General features: G+C 41.0%; 2 protein-coding genes across 3 annotated transcripts in view; both read left to right on the top strand.

The window, feature by feature from the left end:
* ABHD5 (abhydrolase domain containing 5, lysophosphatidic acid acyltransferase) overlaps positions 1-22,478 on the top strand; it is a 294,222-nt gene that overhangs the window by 61,819 nt on the left and 209,925 nt on the right. The window lies entirely within an intron of this gene.
* The window catches only part of SNRK (SNF related kinase), a 40,200-nt gene continuing 22,918 nt past the window's right edge, over positions 5,197-22,478 (top strand). Inside the window, exons 1-3 of one of the 2 annotated variants that reach the window (XM_061365313.1) lie at positions 5,197-5,282; positions 15,663-15,761; positions 17,122-17,815. In XM_061365313.1, the coding sequence (XP_061221297.1) occupies positions 17,227-17,815 (589 nt within the window). In that variant the 5' untranslated portion in view covers positions 5,197-5,282; positions 15,663-15,761; positions 17,122-17,226. Of the gene's footprint in view, positions 5,283-6,283; positions 6,370-15,662; positions 15,762-17,121; positions 17,816-22,478 lie in introns of those variants that run through there. The other variant, XM_061365312.1, reaches the window with a different exon arrangement.

Here is a 22,478-nt window from a genome sequence, read left to right as displayed (position 1 = left end):
CGGCTGGACACAGTTTGGAGAAGTCCGAGTCCAACCTCAAGTCCCCGTTCGGGGCGCCAAATGTCAGAGGAGCGACCCGAATCAAGAAGACAATCCCAATATGAGTTACACTTCTTGTTCAATTTATTACACAGGCTCACCTAATTTATACCACTGGTGATAGTTTACGTGACAGCTGTACATCTTTCATTGGCTACATAAACCTGTTCACACACCTGTCTATACATTGCTATTGGCTAAGCTAAGTTTTACACACATATCTCTGCAACAGCAGGGTGCATGCCTTGTGATAAGCGGTGCATTCCTTGTGGCCAGCAAGCTCCTGTTTCAGCGTTCTGCTTACATTTCTTCGACTCCAGGCCTCCCCGGCTCAGCTGAGTCAGAGAAAGTTCAAGGCTGTCTCACTCAGCTCTAATCCTGGGTTGGGCAGGCCCTCGTGAGAATAACCATTGTTCCACAACTGGGGACATCTCTCAGTCTCCATGAGCTTTTGTCGTAGTTTAAGCCCAGCTGGCAACTCAGAAACGAAGCGGCCGCTCGCTCACTCCCCCCTTTCCTCCCCCTGCTCCCAAGGGATGGGGAGGAGAATCAAAAGAATGTAGCGCCCATGGGTTAAGATAAGAACAGTCCAGTAACTAAGGTATAACACAAACCACTACTACTACCACAGATAATAATAATGATAAGGGAAATAACAAGGGAAGAGAATACAATCACTCACCACCCACTGACCGATACCCAGCCTGACCTGAGCAGTGATCTAGCCCTTCTGGGTAGCTGCCCCCAGTTTACATAGTGGGCATGATATGCTGTGGTATGGAATACCTCTTTGGTTAGTTTGGGTCAGGTGTCCTGTCTCTGCTTCCTCTTGGCTTCCCCTCCTCCCTGGCAGAGCATGAACCTCAGAAAGTCCTTGGTCAGAGTTAACATTACTGAGCAGCAACTAGAAACACCGGTGTCATCAGCACTGTGTCCCAGGCTGAAAGTCAAAAACACAGCACTGCACCAGCTACTAAGAAGGAGAAAAATGACTGCTACTGCTGAACCCAGGACAGCTTTCAAAGACAGAAATGCAGCTTTGCAGTGACAACAGCCAGCTGCCTCAGCATCCTCACATGCAGCTCAGTTGATCCTATGCATGTTTATGGGTCAAGTTCTCCCATGTAATCCCCAACTTGATCCTCACCCACTGATGCCAGTTCTCTTTGCATCCTAAGCACAGAGAGCTGGGAGACCATGATGGCAGATCTGAGGCAAAGATAGCTCTGGGTACCATAGCCTTACCTGTTTCCAATGTTACTAGGTCATTTGCCTCATTCAGGAACAAGTCTACAGTTCCCTTTTCCAGTCTTTTCCTCTTGAAGTTGTGGGAGAAGCTCTTCTTGTTGCCCTTAAGAGCCCTTTAAAACTCCAGTTGAGCTTTGACTTCAAAAAGAGATTGTATGTGATTCCTTTGGACATACGCAGCAGTTTCTACATCAGCTCGGAATCCTGAGTTAGCTACTCCGATGGTGGAACTGTACAGAACAAGCACCGAGGCTATTAAGAAATGTAGTATCTGAATGCCCCGCATAAGCTTCGGTATAAATTGTTTTCTTCTATATCTGTCTGAAGGCAGCTGCTTTGTTCTGCTTTGTCAGGGAAACTGTTAATAATTTAATAATGAAGGGAACTTATGAGGCCTATGGATCTGAGCCTCATGCTCAGATTATCCAGTGTCTAATAAAGTGTGAATTTTTACTGAAGCTTTTTCCACCCTGAGGGGAAAAAGTCACTCTCATCCATGTGGACTCTCCTGTGACTAATAAAGGGTGAGCTCACACTGCAGCTTTTGCTGTACAGGGAGTACAGGTAAGGTGAGTACCTTACCAGTACCTAACCCTAGTTTAATGACACCTTAGGAAAACACATAACTCTGGAGATATCTACCCCCTAATTCAGATTTGACCAGCGGGCTTGAGAATTACTAGGGAGAATGGACACACTGACAAAGGGAGGTCCAAAGTCATTATTTGAGCCTCATGCACTTTGAAACACCCCAACTTTTTTCTGCTTTGCATTTCAAACATATTTCATTGGAAAGGTACATAATAATTTACATTATTAGCCTAATTTTTGAAACAGGTGAACTGTAATGATTCATCTTTTGAAAAACATATTACTCCTCAAGTACTGCAAACTCACAAGTTCACGTGTTTATATGTGCCATACTTTTCATGGATGGCTTACTTGTTTAGTATCTTATACAAAATAAGGCTTTTTCTAATGTAAGCCAGCAAGACTTCTGTAAAAACAAATTTTACCTACCATTTTCTTTCTATAGTAGACTAAGCTTGGATTTAGCAAAGAGGAATGCTGTCTGGTCTGATTTGAATGCATATATGCCATGAGCAACCTCTTCAATACATACATGAGGCTGCTGCTGTCACCTTTCCTAGACAAATACATTCAGGCCAATGACTGACGAATGAGGTGTGTTTTCCTGTGGCATAGCTAATGTATATTAGTTATCATATTTTAAACCAACATTGTGTTGGTTTAAAAGGCATTTTTATTGTGAGGTAAATCAGGTGAGGCCAACCAACAGCAGCAGCATAGGGCTGACCTCCTCTAGCAACGTGTATGCAGCTTGTCTGATTTTACAGGCATGTAGCTACCACATTAATTTTCACTGTGAAAAACCTCACAAAACCAAAACAAGGCCCTGCGGCACTGAAGACAAAGCACAGTGTAAGTGGCTGTATATGTGACAGGAGATTTATGCTGGCCTGGTGAGGAAATGGTATCGTTCTCACCCCAGCAGTGTGTGCTTTAATGTAAGTAGTAATAAAAATGCCTGAATAAAGGCAAATAAGCCTGTACTGAATTCCAGCCCACTGAAACTACCAGACTCCTTCCACTACCTGTACTCTCCCCTGAAGTGCTGCAAGTATCCTTCTTAGTCTTTTACCTCTTCTTAGTCTCAAACACATTTGTCTACAAAGACTCATCCCATCGAGTAAAAGAACTATTGAGCAAGTAAAAGAACTAAAGAACAAGTGACCTAAAGTATCGTATCTCACAACACCTATATCACAGCTGAGAATAGCCTTTTTCCCCCCCTGAAAATTTATCCTTTTCCATCCACCTGTCCTCCCACATAAGCAAAGACTCACACAAACACGATAAATGGTTGAGTACGTCTGAGCATGATGCTCTGTGTGACACTGCAACAGATAATGTGATCTCTAGCAAATATAAAAAGGTCCTTTAAGCCAAAATATTTTGCAAAGGGAGACTTAGTAGCACTGAACTGAAGAGGCACTACAACATCCATGTGTATATAGCCTCTGTAAGTTGTGCCATCTCCAACATGCAAATGAAACCCAAACAGAAAAGCAAGTGGAAATCATAGCTGTTATTAACTAGGAAATGAGAGACAGAATCTAGTCCTAAGTTCCAGCAGATAATAAACATTAGGTGTCATCTGACTGCAGTAGTCTCAGGATTCAAGTGGTGCATGCTGCACACCAGTACAAACTCAGGCTTGAGAAATCAGTGATGACCAGGCAGCCAGAGGTGATGGGTTGGTTATTGCAGTCTCTTGCATCAGACCCTCCTTGTAAATTCACCAATCAGTCATGCTTTATTGGTGTAAAAATCGGGAATCAGGCCTACTGAATGGTCTAAATGACAACAAAATGAAGACATTTTCATTCTCATTAGAAAACAGTGATCAGAATCAATACATCTTGAAATCTTGATTTTTTTCTATCTTTTGAAACCTTAAAATATGAAATCATAAGGTCCTTTCCATTATTTATGATCACACTATTTCATTTATTTCCTGAACTGTATTTTCTAGTTTATTCACAAATGATTGGTTTCAACCTAGGAAATTCTAGGCTAATTAAATGATTGGTTTCAACCTAGGAAATTCTAGGCTAATTCAATAGCCCTTGCTGTAAAGTGCGATATAAGCTATTCATGAAGGGATGACATATAAATTTTGTCAAAGCACCGGGAAAACTACGAAGCATTTATCAAACATTTTCTTAAAATTGGGCTTCACTGTATTTCCTCCCCATATACCTTGATTGGCCATTTCTATTACAAAAAAAAAAAAAAAAAAAAAGGAGAAAAAAAAAAAGTACTTTGAAAAGTGCTACTTTTAAATATTTCCTTTCCCTGGATATTCGAACATTTTCTTTCCTTGATATCTGGAGGAAAGTCTTGCATTATTTCTGATGCTCCGAGCAACCTCTTTGCTCATACTACATAGGAGCCTGAATACTTCTGTGGAACAATGGTTCAAGGCTTTTCCTTCCCCTTCATTACACGTACGGCTGTTTCCCCCTGAAATACTTACCAGGCTCAGGCTCTGCCCTATTTTCTCCTACTAGCCTCAATGTCACCCTTTCCTCTCGCTAGCCCCAGCTGACCTCCATCCACTACCCGCCTCGATCCCGTCTCCACCACCACAGTGGAACCCAACGCAGCGCGCCTCGCTGCCGCACACCATCGCAACCTGGGCTAGCTGCCCAGGACGCAAGGGTCACCTTCTCTGTACCCTCATTAATAGCTTATTATTTCTACCCCTTTCACTTGCGATCGCATCAGCGGTTGGCCATTTCATTGCATTTAATTAGCTCTCCAGAGGGAGGAGGGCAGCCGCCACCCAGGCGGAGGGCCAGCGGACTTCGCCCTGTCTTCAGACCTCCGCCGGTCCTTCCTCCTCTGAGCTCTAATTTGTGACATTTCCAGGCTGAATAGCTCCCGAAACGAACCCTCTCCCCCCTTAGCCGCCGGCCGCCTCACCCTCTTCCCCTTAGCTGTCCCCGCCTACCCTGCCCTCAGTCTACTGCTCCTCACCCCTCCCACCCGCCATTGGCCCGCCATGACGGCAATGCCACCGCCTCCCAGCCGCGCAGGCGCGGCTCGCGGGCTCGCGTGGGTGTCCGTTGCCCCGCCTCGCCCCCACTTCCCTCTCCCCCCCCCCCCCAACGTCACAACGTCTCTCCGCGAGCCATCACGGGCGTTGTTGTCGGTTGCGGCTCGGAGCCGCTGCAGCGGCAGGGCCCGGCCCGGCGGAGCGACGGCCAGGCAGGCACAGATAAGCGAGGAGCCGGAGCCCACGCGCCCCGACCGAGATTCCTCGCTGCGGTCTTCGATCTTTTCCCTCCCTTCCCGCCGCGCTCCCCGTCCGCCCCGCCGCTCCCGAGGGCAGTCGCGGGGGGTGCTGCTCATGCAGGGGGCGACGCGGGGCGCGGCGGCCCGAGAAGGAGACGCCGCTGCCGCAGGCAGTAAGTTGCGGCGGGGTTGGGCCGGGTTCAGCTTGGGCCTGGCCGGTGGGGTGTGTTGGGGTATCTTCCTCCCCTCCCTTCGCTTTTCCGTTTCTCCCGGAGCCGACGTCGTCTGCCGAGTGCTCCCCTGCTGGCCCAATGGCGGCTTCGGCCCAGGAGGAGGCGGTGAGGGGGACTCTTCCGGGCCGCCGAAGGTCGGTGTGTCGGTGCCGCGCGGGGCAGGAGGAGTGGAATTTGAAGAGGGAGAGGGAGGAGAGAAGCGAGTGTGTTACTGCGGTGGGGACGGTGGGATCCTGGCGGGAGCCTCTGGTGCCCCCCACGCGAGCCCTGTCCCCCTCCGAGGCAACAGCGCGTGTGGCCGGCTCCTCGCGGCGCGGCTGACCCTGACTGCCCACCCTGGCGCGGCGCACCGGGGATCACTGTGGCACCCCCGCCCTCCTCCGCTCCGCCTTGTACTTGCTGTCGCTTAAGTCAAAAAGAGATAAACAAGGGAGGCGAAAGCTCTCCTGTTACGGAGTCGGTCCGGTCACGGTTGCGTTTGGGGGGAATGACGGTGCATCTTGCCCCTCGGAACCGGGTGCGTAGCCAACAGGTTCGCTCTGAATGCAAGCGGGTGGCTTCCTGCGCGGAGCTGGAACGTGTTCCTGACGGAGCAGTTATGCCACGAGTATCTTTGTGGATGCGTGTATTACTTCCGTCAATACACTTCTTGTACTGAATTTGCTGCCTTTGGATCGTTATAGAATCGGTGGGATGAGTAGGTGAGCCCTGGATAGAGGTCTCGGTGCTTTCTGCTAGGTATGTTTTGGCACCCAGATGGTACTCCACAGGTTAAATTTATGGAAGATGATGTTTGTGGTTGATGTACAGTCTTGGTAATAGCTGAAGGATGGACCTATGTGGTTCAGTTTGGTAGGGGATTTTGTTTGGGGTTTTTTCCTTTTTATCTTTTTCTTTTTTTTTTTTTTTTTCCTAAGAAGTACACTAGATAAAGTATTGGAGAGTATCCACGAGGAAAAAAGCCTGTATTGACCAGAGGATGGCTGGAGGCAAATGTGACCTATTTTCAGATTGAATAGCTTTATTGGTAAGGGTTTAATTTAAGGCCCTTGCCAACCCAAACCATTCTGTGATATGATTCTGTGCTGAAACACCTGTGAAGAGGAGAACTCTTTACAAAGGTATATGGGCATATAAAAAGCTTTGGGTTTTTGCTTATATGAAGATAGTTTCTTACTGATCATCTTGCTTTCAAGGGCTTATTAAGAGCAGATATGCAAAGAAGTGGTTTCATTAATGGTACAATTGCAGTTCCTGGAGCTGAAGTGTATTATATGGTTTACAGCCATCTAGCATGAATGAATTGCATGTAAATCTGCTTATGCCTGCCCTCTGTAGTGCAGTCACTACTTAGTCATATAGGCTGCTTTTTGGAGTTGTTTATTATGGGTATATTTAGATCGTCAGGCTCTGGGGAAGGATCAGTTTAATGAATCTGAGCAAAATGAATTCTATATAGAAGTGTTTACAGGCAAATACGTATTAGGTTGGAAATAAGCAGGTCTTGCAAGGCATGCACCATTAGGAACTGGGTTAATGAAGGGTTGGGATTTTTTTGATCGCTGTATATCACAGGAAGTGGGAATTTGGCTGGTGGTTTTGTGCTATTGCTAATCCTTAGAACGAATCTTAAATAAACTTGCAAGAGCTAACAGTCATTGCTACGGAATGTAATTGGATCTTACCTTAAGGAGTATGTTGAAATGTTAACTTAAATAGGCTAATAGCTGCCCCTTTTACTTCTAGTTCATGAAAGCATCCAGATTTAAAGACTTAACCATTTAAGTTAAGGAAGAGAATGTCTAATCTTGTCTCACATTTTTCCAGAATAGTGTAAATCACCAGGAGAGTGGTAGAATGATTTTTCAAATGTTTGGGAAAAGAAGCTAACCTGAATGCTGGAGTAATGCCTGGGAGCCCATATATCATTTAAAACAGCACATTCATCTGGCTTTTTTTAAGAGAGTCTTTGTGATCCACACCTGAAGCTTCCAACAAAAACAGGGAAGAGGGAAGTTGACATCTTAAATGGACTTAGTGATAAACTGCTCTGGGTTTTCTGTTTGGCTGTTTTTTTGGTTTTGCACAATTAAGAAGCAAGAAAATACAGATACTTTTGTACAGGTTATTGCTGTTCTTTGAGCCATCTGGCTGTGAAAACTGATATTCTCATGTGCTGTGGGTGGTTGCACTGTAGATACGTAGTCTGCTCTCTGAATATTCTAAACAAATAGCATGTTAAGAGTATACATGCTGATAGGCTACTACAGATACTCTGCTTACATTAGTTCTCTTCCTTGCACACTGTTCTGACCAGCCCGGTCTCTTCTAAAGCTCTAACAACTTGCCTTCAATATCTTACTTGAATAATTTTGCAGTCTATACCTTCAATGTATCATGGTACTTTTTATTCTAGTAGCAACTGTAATGCCAAGCCAGTGCCTTTGTCTTGCTTTGCCTGCCTTGCTTTCAAGGGCACAATATCCTGGTGCCGCTTGGTTTTCCTCAGAATCTCTCATGAAATAATGCACTTTTTCTTGGATTTTGTCTGCTTTCAAAATTTCACTGAAATGCTGAAACTGTATTGATGAACTGTCCATTCCTATTTAATAGTATTTTCTAATTATGTCTTAAGTAATGGATGACATGTGGTTCAGATCAGGGACACTACCTTTTGTATATCAGGTTGAACTGTAGTTTATTATGAATATAGTAGTATTAAATTTCATGCGCTCTTTGCTTTAGTAACCTCTGAGGTTTTGTGCATCTTCCTTGTCAAGCTATTTTCAAGCACTGAACTGGAATGCTGCAGCTTCTGTAATAATGTAAAGTAGCTGTTGGTTTAATACACATAACAGTATTATGTAAGAGCTTAAGAGGATTTGAAAAACTGTATGTTCACTTGCAATTCTAAGATAATTTACCCTGGCAGAGTTCTAGGATATATAAGTTGATAGGTCACCAATGTTAAAACTGAATGAGGGAAAAGTGCTGTGTATTTTTTTTGTACTTGTGAAATATAAAACTGAGTATGTTCACTTTCTGCGAAGTTGAATCTCTCAGTTTACAGTGATCTTCAACAGTGTTGAGACATGAATGTCACACTGAATTCGACAGCCTGGTTGTTACTCTTCATGTATCATTCTGTGTTTTCTGCAGCGGTCTACTGTCTGGTTAACTGGCTGGACTTAAACCAACTTTACTTGAGAGGTAAGATGATAGCTTAGACTTCTGTAGTTTTAGTTCATGTTGAATCATGTTGAATTTCAGGTGTCTGCCAGTTCCTAACTGGTATGGATGCTATAGGATTAGAATGCTATAAATGAGGATGAAGAATAGACTGGAGATTGGAGTCGATCTGATTCTTAACATTTAAGTAGTTTGTATCCTAAATGGAAAATGTTAGTATCTCAGTGGCAAGTTAAGTCAATTCTGTACTTAAGTTTTATGTTACCAAATGTATTGCTAAACAAATGAAGCTGCTTTGATATTTGAGCTGAGAGCTTGTTCTCAAGAAATTTAATAGACATTATTATTGCTCGCCATGGGAGGGAGCCCAGCCAGGACAGCTGACCCAAACTAGTCCAAGAGATACTCCATACCCTGCTACTCAGAGACAGGGAAGGCATTGGTTAGCACGTGCTGAGCAACTGTATTGTACATCATTGGGGGATTTTGTTTGTTCTGTTCTCCTTTCTGAGCCCTGCATCCCATTTCCTTACTTTTTTGTTGTGTTGAGATTTTACTTCAGTTCAATTATTAAACTGTTCTTACCTCAACCCGTGACTTTTTACCTTTTTCCCCCGATTCTTCTCCCACCCCATGGGGAGGGAGGAAGGAGTTGAGTGGCTTTGTGGTGGTTAGTTGCTGGCTGGGGTTAAACCATGACATAGGTATTAACAATATGTATACACGTTTGCATCTGAAAACTCATATTTGACCTAGCATTTGATGATTTCACCTCCCTTGACACAGAATAAAAACCATGTTTGTGATCCTGAATTGACCCATAAAAGATCAAGTTAGGTGTTACAACAGTGGTAACTTATTAAAATGTTAAGCCACACTGGAGTTTTCATTGATTAATGTGGAATGTTTAGGGCTTCTGTTGGTGGTCTCTGCTACACTGTCTGGCATGAGAAAACAATGTGGTCATGTTAATAAATAGACATTTGAAACAGGCGAAACAATTTTGAGGATTCATGAACATGGAGTAGATGAGGTGATTCCTCTAAGAGAGTCCAGATTGGTGAAACAGAAATCAGAGTTGTCTGTTTTTTGTGAAGTTCCTGTAGTAGGTTTTCTGGAAATAAAGGTGTAGTGTCCTTTCTAAAAGATGGTGATACCGTCAGGAATCACAATAATGATTTTTGTCTGATATGAAAAGTATTTCATAGTCAGTTTCATGTCCCTAGTTTTTTGTTGTTGGATTTTTTTATTTTAGGGGAGGGGGTGTGGGGGGTGTTGTGGGAAGAGTGTTGTAGTTTAAGCCCAGCCACGCAGCTCACTCTCTCACCTCCCCCCTTCCTCCCTCCCGCTCGTGGAGGGATGGGGAAGAGAATTGAAAGAATGTAACTCCCACTAGTTAAGAGCAGTCCAGTAACTAAGGTATAATACCACTACTGCTACCACCAGTAATAATGATAAGGGAAATAACAAGGGAAGAGAATACAATCACTCACCACCCGCTGACCGATACCCCGCCCGACCGAGCAGTGATCTAGCTCTTCTGGGTAGCTGCTCCCAGTTTATATAGTGGGCATGACGTGATGTGGTATGGAATACCTCTTTGGCTAGTTCGGGTCAGGTGTCCTGTCTCTGCTTCCTCTTGGCTTCCCCTCCTCCCTGGCAGAGCATGAGACTCAAAAGTCCTTGGTAAGAGTAAACATTACTGAGCAGCAACTAGAAACATTGGTGTTATCAGCAGTGTGTCCCAGGCTGAAAGTCAAAAACACAGCACTGCACCAGCTACTAAGAAGGAGAAAAATGACTGCTACTGCTGAACCCAGGAGAAAGAGTATATTCATAAATGAACCTTCTTGACTGTTTAAAAATGAGGTTTTGAATGACTAAACCAAATCCAGTGGTGTTTTGTACTTGCCTGTGTTGAAGATGATTTTCACAGAGATACCAACTATCTAGTGAGGCTCTACAACACAGTTCTCATATTTTAGTTTGCTCTTCGCTGGTGTTCTGCAAACCACTCACAACAGATTCGTAAACCTGTGTGAAAGAGGAAAGCTTAAACTTTACATGCTTGATGTGACTGTACTAATCTTCAAGAAAACAGAATGGTAGACAGTAATCTGTAGGTCTCAATGGGAACTTCTTGTCTAAGAAATAAGTGTACTTTCTAATTGGTGATATCCTGAATCATGCATTGTAAGTTTAATTTTTCTCATACATCGGAGCCACCTCAGAGTCTTGCTCTTAGGTCTCAGGTAATGCAGGCTTTCATAATTTTCTATTACAAAATAACATTAGTAACTTTAATTTCTTCTCAAATCTATAATATTACCCCTATCTCCTCCAGCCTTTTGTTTATAGGTTGAGGAGCAACGTTGTATTAAGTTTATTGGCCTGTCAGATATTTCTGCTGCTGGCTCTTCACTGGATAATGGACCTTAAGGGTTGAAGCATTCTTTGTTAGGGCTTTTGTTTTTATTTCTGGGTTTATTTTTGTTTGTTTTTATTTCTGGAAGAGTTAAGGCTAGGCATCAGTAGCTCTCATGCCTGCAATACATTCTGAAACAGTGAAAAACTGACATTTCACTCCAGGTTTGTCAAATATTTAATGGCAAAGCTTCTGCAATTGGCAGCTCTCATATCTTTCAGAACAAAATTCTAAAGGCTATATAAAAGTAAGGAATACAGTTAGATCCTGCAGGTTAATTCTTCCTTTATGTTTGGAGCATAGAACTACTTGGTAACTCTTCATCATTTTAGCTGTAGCCATGCTGAATGGTAGAGAGATTTGCTGATACATCTTGTCATTTTAGTAATGTAGTATGAGGTGGAAGCTGATGCTGTGGCTAATACGAAAATAAAAGCAGTGCATTTACACCTTGAAAAGATCTGGTGTAGTGTTTTATTATGGAACTTGTCAGGAGCAGGATAGCTTATGGGGTTTGTAATCAGTCAAGGGGAAGATACGTGTGTATGCATGGTGCAGTTTGGTGTGTATGTTCTTCACAGTTCAGTCTTGCAACACTTTGTACCAATTTCTAGCATATTGGCTTTCCCTTATATAAAAGTGATCAAAAACCCTCTTGGGGAAAGCAGTTTGACACACTGGTGAAGGCATCATTACATATAACAGTGGCTCATATAGTAACAAAGATAAACTGTTTTTAAAGGCTCATACATTAGGTTGTGGAGGTATTTTACAGTAGGATGGCAGATAAAAATTGGCAGGAAATATTGGAAAAAATGTAGAAAATTATACTTGCACAGTTTATGTACTGGGTTGATATTTGCTTCAGTTTGCTTTCAGATTCTAATGGTCTGTACACATTGTTTTCAGAGTAAAAAAATTGCTTCTGGATCTCTGAGCAGTTTATGTCAAATTTTGGTTTACTATTTCTAAGATGACTAGCAACGTAAATCTTATTCTTACCATATAATTGTGTAGTAAATAAATAATTGCTATAGATGCTTTTACTCATCTGAGACAAAAGAGAGCAAAAGGAGAAACAGTGAAAATTATTTAATGTGTCTTGTGGATGTGTGTAGTGTATGCATCCACTGAACTAGTCATGCTAAACTCCTGTTACAGAAAATGAAAATGTGTGCTTTTAAGAGATGATTCATTTGATCTGTTTAGCTATCTGCTTCAGGGTGCAATTTGTTTTATCATCGACTCTTATCTGTGACTGAATCTCCATTTATCCTGAAGGGAGGCAGGAATGGTTAGCTGTAGACAGACTAGTCACAGTAAAGATTACTTTAACTTTCGTATCTGTTAGCCTGATAATGCAGGGAAGTTTTTACATTGATAGTATTAAAACATTTTGTTGAAATGGGACCTTGAATCTTCATTTTCTGAAGAAGCTAATACACACATTAAGGTAAGATGCATTAGGCTGGTCTTGTATGTAATTTATAATCTAATAAAAATTTTGAACAGGATGAATTGCTGAAAGGAAAACTAGTGTTTCTGAAAGGTGCTGTTTTTCTAAACAGATCCGTTAGAGATCTATTCATACATCTTTTAAAGACGGTTGAGTCACAGTACTGTTGTTAAGCTTCTTAATAGTATGCATGTAATATTACAAAACAGCTTCTGCAGAAGCTGTTTGAAGTATTTTGTGAGATAGGGTATTTGAGTGTCTATGGAAGGAAGGCTCTGTTCTGGAGCTGTTTACTGGCAAATGTTGACATTGCATAAAATGAGTATGAAGGGTGTAGCTTCATGTTAGTAATCTCACCAACTAGAAAACTCAGTGCTGAAAAATGAACTCATAAAGGACTTGAGATAATGTGAATAAAACGAAAGGCAGATATATTTTGTGATATAACTGTCTCTTAAGTGTTTTTTCCTGAGGCTGTAGTTCTGCTTGCTGGCAAAGTATGGCTGATTGAAATTTTGTTGTGTGCTGCAGTTTGCAGCTCCTTCATTTGGTAAAAATGGACATGAAGTCAGACTGTAAACTGGATCAATGAAATGATCTGTCATTAAAGCTAGCAGTTTGGAGTGTGATGGTAAGTAGATGTGTTAAATCTGGAAGTTTTGGGTAGTTCCATTTATATTTTGCTCCAAAAGCTTTACTGATGTAACTAAGGAAACAGCTGTAAAGAAAGGGTCTTAAAGAGGCTTCAGTTTGAAAACTGGTACCTTGTGAAACTGCAGTCTTGGTTGATCCTTAAGTGCTTTCAAAATTCTGCTTTCTTATTCCAGAGAGCAACTAAGAAAAAAAAATTACTTCTCTGAAACGTATTTATTGCAACTGAGATCCTTTAAGTAGCATATTTAAATTGTGATCAAGCTTGTATCTATGCACTGTGACAGCTTTGCATCCATTTCCTATTACTGAACTATTCTTAATTTTGTATGTTCCCTTCAAACCATATGTGGGTGTGAGATGCTTGTGTTTAGCTGCGGGAGATTCATGTCTGAAGTTTTATTTTAAACCCACAGAATTAAAAGGTTAGTTGGTCTGTTATTATGGAAACTTTATGTTAAACCGTTAACGAGTCTGTATTAATTTTATTTCTGGTAATGGGGCTGCAACATTAGTGACCATAGTTTATCTTACGTTTCTGTCAGCTTTTATCCTATTGAGTACTGTATGATGTATTACTCCATGGCTTAAGTGTAACTGATTTTTGCTGGAATTTTGTGCCAGCAATGTTGTTGTGTATTTCATCACTAAGTGATAAATCAGTTGTTGAGTTTGTACAAAGATGGTTGAAAATATGCCAAGAGAACAAAATAATTAGTATAAATCTTTCCTTACTGCTGAGTGTTGTAGTTACTTCAATTCAGACAAGTTGCATTGTTACATCTGGTTGGGTTTGCTCTCTCCTTTTTGCCCTGCCAGGGATGGAACCTTCTTGAATTTAAGATAGGACAGCAAATTCAAAATTGACTGGTGCTTTTTTACCTCCATCTTCCTTATCTCTTTCAGTAACATTTTTTGCCATGCACTAAAAAAGCTGTCTTGTCTGCAGGTGTTGTTTTTTAATCCAAGACTTAACAGAAAATCTCTCTTAAAGCCATGCCTCCTTAGAGAGTTTTTCATGATAACTTGGTAACTTCAATTGCATAGGAATCAAGTGTCTGTTTTTTGACATGACTTTAAAGTTGTTTTTTAAATTTAAGTGATCTTAAGTGCTAAACTGGAGTAGTTCAGCATAAAGTATTGAGTATAGAATGCATTATGAGTAAAACAGATTTGTAAGGAGGTATGATGTCCTAATGGCAGTTAAAAAAGTTGTCTTTATGTGCTCTTTTTTCTTTTATTTCTTTAGAAGCTATGAAGAATCTGATTAGCATGCTGTGAAGACAGGAGTTTTATAAAGCATGTTTCTGTGGGGGAGAGTGGTGTTTTTTTGGTTTTTTGTTTTTGTTTAAATGCTTGCAGCCTTTTTAGGGTTGAGACTTGAGTCACACAACCACATGTGGCACAGCTGATTAGTATCTCCCCTGTTGTGTCATACAGGTTAAGGTTAGGTGGTTTTTGCGTTTACATAGACTATTTTTCATTAGTCTATTTGGGTGTTAGGTCAGTATCACAGAATGTTGTAAAGCAATAATAAAACATTAAATGAAAACATTATGTCAGTGCTCAGTAGTAGTAGAAAAAAAAAGAGTAACTTCTAAAAGAAGTGACAGACTAGGACTTGAACAAGATTCCACTGAAGCTGGGAAGAGAGGAAGCTAAAACTGAGTTGCTTGAGGCAAGGTAAATCATAGAATAGTTAGGGTTGGAAAGGACCTTAAGATCATCAAGTTCCAACACCCCTGCCATGGGCAGGGACACCTCGCCCTAAACCATATTACCCAAGACCTTGTCCAACCTAGCCTTGAACACTGCCAGGGATGAAGCATTCACAACCTCCCTGGACAACCTATAATGATAGTTCTTGTTTTGGAACAGACGGTGAATGAGAAGATGCACAAGTTATCAGGATTAAAACAAGCAAGAGGAAGTGGTTCTTCTTGCAGCACCAAGTTAAGCTGTTAAACTCCTTATTGCAGGATGTTCTTGGTACTGAAAATTCACATGCCTTAATAAAGCACCTGTCCAGTTTCATGAGAGCTGGGGTGAAATCTGTCAAGCATTATTAAACACTAAGCCACTGCGCTCTGATGTAAAGAAGGTTTTACATCTTTTACAGATAAGGAGTTTCATTGTTTATTGTGTTTGCCTTTGTACTGTGTTCTTCCCTGTGCAACCTGTAACGGATAGGAGAGTGTTTGGCATGGGTGTTCAGTTTAATGTAGCATGTTCTAAACTAGTTTTGTACTTTCTGAAATAAGGATGGGATGGTATTACATGATTCACTGGGAATGGTAGGGGAAACTTTGTAAGATGAGCAGTATGGGATGTGATGGGAAGCAGATAATGCCAACCCCAGTTTTGATTCTGTGGCATCTTCCAGTGAAATGGTTTTTCGAAGAGCATCTGAAGCACATAGAGCTTAGTAGCAGAATGAAAGGGTACAGTAACACAAAACCCGGTGAAGTTTTTTAAAGAAGGATCATAATCTTTAAAGAAAAACCCCACAGCCCAATGTTTGCAATTGTTACACTTAACCCTGTTCTTTGTCTAAGTTACGAGGTTTCAGAAGTTGATTGATTTCATTCGAATTTTACAGGGGTGGAGGTCTCAAACTGAATTCCCACGGACTTAATGGAAGTAGACAGCTGCATAGAGAAGAGGTTACACCATGGCTCCTGCTGAGAGAAGCAGCAAGGTGAGATTGCTAAACATCAGAGAATCCTCATAGGACCCTCAGCCTTGTAATTGAATCCATATGAAACCAGGTTCATTAGTTTCACTGCCTGTGAAATAACTTGTTTAGCAGGGAGTGGTTTTAATCTAGTGCTTACATTTTGACTTGAGAATAACTAAGGGTCAGTTTGTTTGCCAGATTGATTTTCAGAGATTTTTTTTCTGAAGTTCAGTTTTGAAATGGAAAATACATGCTAGAGAGCTGTTTTCTGTATTGTGAGTTGGCAGTAAGCCCTCTAATTTTAATATTTCTAGCTACTTTGCACTCAGAGTGGGAGAAATGGTTAGCTTTTTGATAGCTACAGATTTTTATGTAATTATCAATCTAAGTTAAAGATGCAGGAAAAGTTTTGGGGAAGTTTTAAATGTGAAAAAAAGAAAAAAATGGCAATGGGACACAAGACCTTAAAAACCAGGTTTGAATATGAATGTTATATAAGTTGGATCTTGTTTGCTTAAATGCCAGATTAACTGGTAAGAGGGAGTTCAGCGTAAGTAAGCTGAACCTTTGAGTTCTCTTCCCTTCCTTCACACTTTTTTCCCCTTCTGGCTCATTTTCAGGACTGCTGAACATATGCAGCCTACATACAAACTTTTTATCACCAGTTTTTATAATTCCAGTCAAAATATTTAGCAAGACTTCTTTGTTTAGCAGTAAGAGTACATCCAAGCCAAATGTTTCATTTCAGCCTATAAAGCTTTGTTTGTTGTAATTACAGTATTGATTGATAATGCTCAAACTAGAGTAACAAAATTAAGCCTTTTAAGTCAGTCTGAGCTTTGCTAAACAAGAAGCTGTTAAAAAGGAGAAAGTACTCAAAACTTTATATTACTACTGTTTCATGCTACAACATGAAGGAATATGTGTCCCATGGCAGGGGGTTGGAGCCTGATGATCTTGAGGTCCTTTCCAACCCTAACTATTCTATGATTCTATGTCAAAACTAAGTAAATTAAGCATGTTCATCTTGTCAGTGTTCTGTGCTGCCTGGCTGGTTTCTGATGTAGCTGTAAAAGTTAACATATTTCAGATTTGCCAGTTTTAACAGTCCTCATAATGTTGACTTTTTCAAGTGTTGCTTGCAAGGTTTTTAATTCAAAAATGTGAAGGCCACTGTTTAAGAGAAATTTTCATTGTTGCCCTGTTGTGATTTCAGAAATTTGTTGGTTAACACAACATGGCTTATCAAACCCTTTACAAAAACCCCTGAAGAACTTCATAAGTAGTCTGTAAATATGTGCCCGTATGACTTTAGGAGGATTACAGGGTAATAATTTTGCATATTTTTACACAAATGCATAATCTTATCCTTTATTTTTAGGTATGCTTGGCAGTGACAATGGGCTATTTATTTTCATCAGATACTCGTATATGAAAAGATCGCACTTCCAAAGAGCTTAAATATTATATCATCTTCTGAAGCAGAATGGCAGGCTTCAAGCGAGGATACGATGGAAAAATTGCAGGATTGTATGACTTGGATAAAACTTTGGGCAGAGGCCATTTTGCTGTGGTCAAACTTGCTCGGCATGTCTTTACAGGTGAAAAAGTAGCAGTAAAAGTAATTGACAAGACCAAACTAGACACTTTAGCCACTGGACATCTTTTTCAAGAGGTTAGATGCATGAAACTAGTGCAACATCCCAATATAGTACGACTGTATGAAGTGATTGATACCCAGACTAAGCTTTATCTTATCTTAGAGCTAGGTGATGGAGGAGATATGTTTGATTACATCATGAAACATGAAGAAGGTTTGAGTGAGGATCTGGCAAAAAAATATTTTGCTCAAATAGTTCATGCTATATCCTACTGCCATAAACTGCATGTAGTTCACAGAGACTTAAAGCCAGAGAACGTGGTCTTCTTTGAAAAACAAGGACTTGTGAAATTGACTGATTTTGGATTCAGCAATAAATTTCAGCCTGGAAAGAAGCTCACCACAAGCTGTGGATCTCTTGCATATTCTGCTCCTGAAATTTTACTTGGGGATGAATACGATGCACCAGCAGTGGGTATGTCCTTTTTGAATTCAGCTATTAATCTAAACTTAAGTACTGTGGTGTTGTAGCACTCTGTTTTCTGTTTCAAGATAATGTCACATGTGACATGGCAAGAAATAATTTTATAATCTGGATGAGTTGTGGATGGATTAATGTTGGAGCAGCTCCATTCAAACGAGATACTCAAACAGTTGCAAAAATGCTTAAAAGTTCTTTGTGTATGAAGTGATGCAATTCTATGCATTGTAATTAATGTTGCTTAGAATGTGAGTGCAATGTATATTTGTACGTGTTAAGAGGACCCATCTCCTTTTCAGAAAAGTGCCTGTTTTTAATTTAATGTCCATTGTTCCCCCCCATTGCTGCTGAAAAAACCCCCAAACACCCAGAGTGATTTTCTTTGCTCATTTCAGCTATATAAGAATGGCAGTGTGAGTCCAGGCTGCTTATGTCTTCTGCTGCAAGGTGGTAGGAATCAATTTCTAATAAATACTAATTTGTCTAAACCTAATCAAGGGAGAAGATGGGGAGTTAAAGAAGGCTTTCACTCCCCCTTCTCTGCCCTTTTCTTGTCTGAGAACTGAAAGTAGAGAGTGAGTTTCTAGTTGCTCCCAATTGTTTGAAAGGTAGAAGAAATAGTAATGTGTGGATTTGTCTGTATGTTTCTAGCTGGAAAGTGTGCTAGGCAGACTGCAGATAATTCTCTTGCTCTCTCAGTTAGGTCTACTGCATATGGCATTAGAATTAACTTAGAGGTTTTCTTTTTCAAATAGTCGTGAAGCATTGATAAGAGTCACTAGATAATATCCTGTAGTCATACAGGTTACTCCTGTCTGTTGGTTGAGATAGAACTTCTCTCTCCAATAAATTCAATTCCAAATGATGCTTCAGAAATACCTTACTGTAGTCAACATCCCTCTAGTTCTTGGGCGCCCAGTATGTGATACTTACGCTGTCTTAACAACAGCCATTAAGGCTCTGACACAGTTGTGTGTGTGTGTTTTGCTGTGGTTATAGTAGTAGCTGTGGTGATGGTTTAAATTAAGACTGACTTGTCCATTTTCTTGCCAATCTACTGGAGGTAAACAGTTGCCTAATTTTACATGCTGACAAAGTATTCCTGCAGGTCAGTGAACTAAAATTCTTGCATTATTTTTAATATAAATATTTTTAGCTAGTAGAACTTGTGGTCTTTGCTTAAACATTTGAATGTTACTTCATGGCTTCTAACTAAACTAAATAGGTGTTTTACTGTGGGTTACTTTCTTAAGTGTGCTATAGTTAGGAATTTTAGAGGTCTGTGCTATTTGTGGTTTTGCAAATCCATGGTGATGCTGAAATGATGCTTGACAAATTGATTTCTATTTAGAGGCCACTGTTAGATGAGTTAGTTCTGGTTTTATTAGTGGCAAATCAGGGATCCTAACTCCTGAATTTTTCTGTGGTGTTCTTTGTCTTTTTATGTTGAGAATTTCCTGAAGTATGAGTCCTGAAGCATGAAGTGTCCTCCAAAACTACATGAAACAGTACATTTGTTAAGTATTCTATACAGTGTCTTATGTGAATTATGTTTTGAAAAAGAGGAGCAGTCAGATCTTGGATGCTGAACAAAAACTGAAGTTTTGTAATTGCTGCCTAACTGAAGATGCTTGGAATTATGAATAAATTAGACATTTTCAAAGAAGAGAAATTATATCAGTTACATTTTGGTGCTAGTGATATGCAAGGTGTGTATATATAGCTTGAAATTATGGTGAAGCACTGTGAACTCATTCAGTTGTTGGCTGAATAGGGCTATTAATATTGCAGTAATGACTGGCAATGGCAAAGATTTTTTTGCAGTTAGGATGAAATTACATTGTAGGGGAACCAATTTAAAAGTTAATTGCTTATGAGAAAGGAGGTCATGCTTTCTCCAGTGCAGCTACATGGTCCTGCCCCTTTATGAGCATCTGGTCACTTGAAAACCAGCTTGATTTACTAAAATGCCAAATTAAAAAGGATTGCCTTGCTTATATGCTGTGCATGTTAAGGTATATTTGCATTTATTAAATATTTTTTAAACCTTTTTTTATGTATCCAAAGTTGTTGCTGTATTTGCAAAAATCACTGCAAGAAAAACTGATCAGGGTATACGGTGGGTTTTTCTTGCTGAAGATCTTTTCCACAAACATGTCTTCTCTGGTGTCTTATGAATAATACTAGAATGAGATATGAAGGATACATTTGTTTGCTGCAAAGAGCTGAAATATTCTGGGCAAGTCTTATGTTATATGCTTCATAAATATCATGGAAAAGCTTGCTTTATGAAAACATAATTGTTTCAGCCAGTTCAGGGATTAATGTCCCCTTTGTGATGCTACTTTAAAGTTTTCACACTTGAAAAGAGACTATTTAATTTAGGTCTCTCATTTCCTTTTGTGTTTAAGGCTGTAGTTAAAATGAGGCAAGAGGAATATTAGGCAATGATCATACACTCCCAGGGCTTTTGAAGAAGCTGAATTAGATAATAAGTTCTGTTGCCTGTCGTTTATCTTATTTTTTCACATTCAATTAAAATTTGTTCTGGTCAGAGGAAAGTGAGAGGACTGTTGTTGCACCTGAAGTTCATTTTGTAAATCAAATGGACATACTTTAGATCAGGCTGAGTTCTGTCTAGAGCAGTGGTGCAATCCAGTGAACTCCGGCAGTATTCAGAAGTGCAGGTGAGAAACTATACTATATAACTACAGGTGAGAAAGAATAAAGCATGCTTCTGGTAATACTTTTGCTTTACCAGCATCAACAGAGATTGGATCATTAAAGGAATAGAAATCACCTCTTTCCTAGGTGATAAAGTTTGATTATAGTTTTTCAGATCAGTTGATTCTTTCAGAATAGAGCAAATTCTATTTTGACTGCTTGGCATCTCTACAAAGTATTAAGTGCTGTGTGGGCTACAGTAATCCTGGAAAACATTGGCACTTCTGATAGGTTTTATTGTTATAGTTAGATATTCTGTATGTGGTTTTGTAGCTGCATGGAAACATTTGCAGAGGGAATTCATCCTTCTGGGGATGAGAAATGGGCAAATTCAGATTCTGAGATTGTGATTGTTTCTTTAGCAGTTGAGTGCAGGCCTCTAACAGGGTAATGTGATACACAGATAACACTGTAGGTACCATCACAATTACTTAGCACTGTGGTTTGTTGTCACAGCAACACCAAGAGAATTGTGGCAGCATATTCCTCCACTTGGGTCCTGATGAAATCCATCCGTGGGACCTGAAGGAGCTGGCGAATGAAGTTGCTAAGCCGCTGGCCATCATATTTGAAAAATCATGGAAGTCAGGTGACATTCCCGACGACTGGAAAAAGGGAAATATAACCCCCATTTTCAAGAAGGGGAAAATGGATGACCCGGGGAATTACAGACCAGTCAGTCTCACCTCTGTGCCTGGCAAAATCTTGGAGCAGATTCTCCTGGAAGGCATGCTAAGGCACATGAAAAACAACAAGGTGCTTGGAGACAGCCAGCATGGCTTCACCAAGGGGAAATCCTGCCTGAACAATTTGGTGGCCTTCTCTGATGGGGCTATAGAACTGATGGACAGCGGTAGAGCAGTTGATGTCATCTACCTGGACTTATGTAAAGCGTTTGACACTGTCCCACACGACATTCTTGTCTCTAAATTGGAGAAACATCAATTTGATGAATGGACCACTTGGTGGATAAAGAACTGGCTGGATGGCCACACACAAAGAGTTGTGGTCAATGGCTCAGTGTCTGGGTGGAGACCAGTTACAAGTGGTGTCCCTCAGGGATCGGTGTTGGGACCGGTCTTGTTTAACATCTTCATCGCTGACATGGACAGTGGGATTGAGTGCGCCCTCAGGAAGTTTGCCGATGACACCAAGCTGTGTGGTTCGGTTGATACGCTGGAGGGAAGGAATGCCATCCAGAGGGACCTTGACTTGCTTGTGAGGTGGGCTGATGCCAACCTCATGAAGTTTAACCATGCCAAGTGCAAGGTCCTACACCTGGGTCAGAGCAATCCCAGACACAGCTACAGGCTGGGCAGAGAAGAGATTCAGAGCAGCCCAAGGAAGAGGACTTGAGCTGGTCGATGAGAAAATGAACATGAGCCGGCTTCAATGTGTGCTTGCAGCCCAGAAAGCCAACCGTATCCTTTGCTGCATCAAAAGGAACGTGACCAGTGGGTCGAAGGATGTGATCCTGCCCCTTTATTCTGCTCTCATGAGACCTCACCTGAAGTATTGTGTGCAGTTCTGGTGTCCTCAACATAAAAAAGGCATGGATCTGTTGAGACAAGTCCAGAGGAGGGCCACGAGAATGATCAGGGGGCTGGAGCACCTCCCATATGAAGATTGGCTGAGAAAGTTGGGGCTGTTCAGCCTGGAGAAGAGAAGGCTGCGTCGAGATCTCATAGCAGCCTTCCAGTATCTGAAGAGGGCCTATAGGGGTGCTGGGGATGGGCTCTTCATTAGGGACTGTAGTGACAGGACAAGGTGTAATGGGTTAAAAGTTAAACAGGGGAAGTTTAGATTGGATATAAGGAGGAAATTCTTTCCTGTTAGGGTGGTGAGTAACTGGAATAGGTTGTCCAGGGAGGTTGTGAGTGCTCCATCCCTGGCAGTGTTCAAGGCCAGGTTGGATGAGGCCTTGGGTAATACA

This window comes from Neopsephotus bourkii, unplaced genomic scaffold, assembly GCF_033783945.1.
Source record: "Neopsephotus bourkii isolate Nb327-2 ecotype Australia unplaced genomic scaffold, CSIRO-AGI_Nbou_v1 NB_1280, whole genome shotgun sequence".
NCBI classification, from domain to species: Eukaryota; Metazoa; Chordata; class Aves; order Psittaciformes; family Psittacidae; genus Neopsephotus; species Neopsephotus bourkii.
The sequence above is the reverse complement of the archived record's forward strand: the minus strand, read 5'-3'. Positions and strand labels throughout refer to the sequence as shown.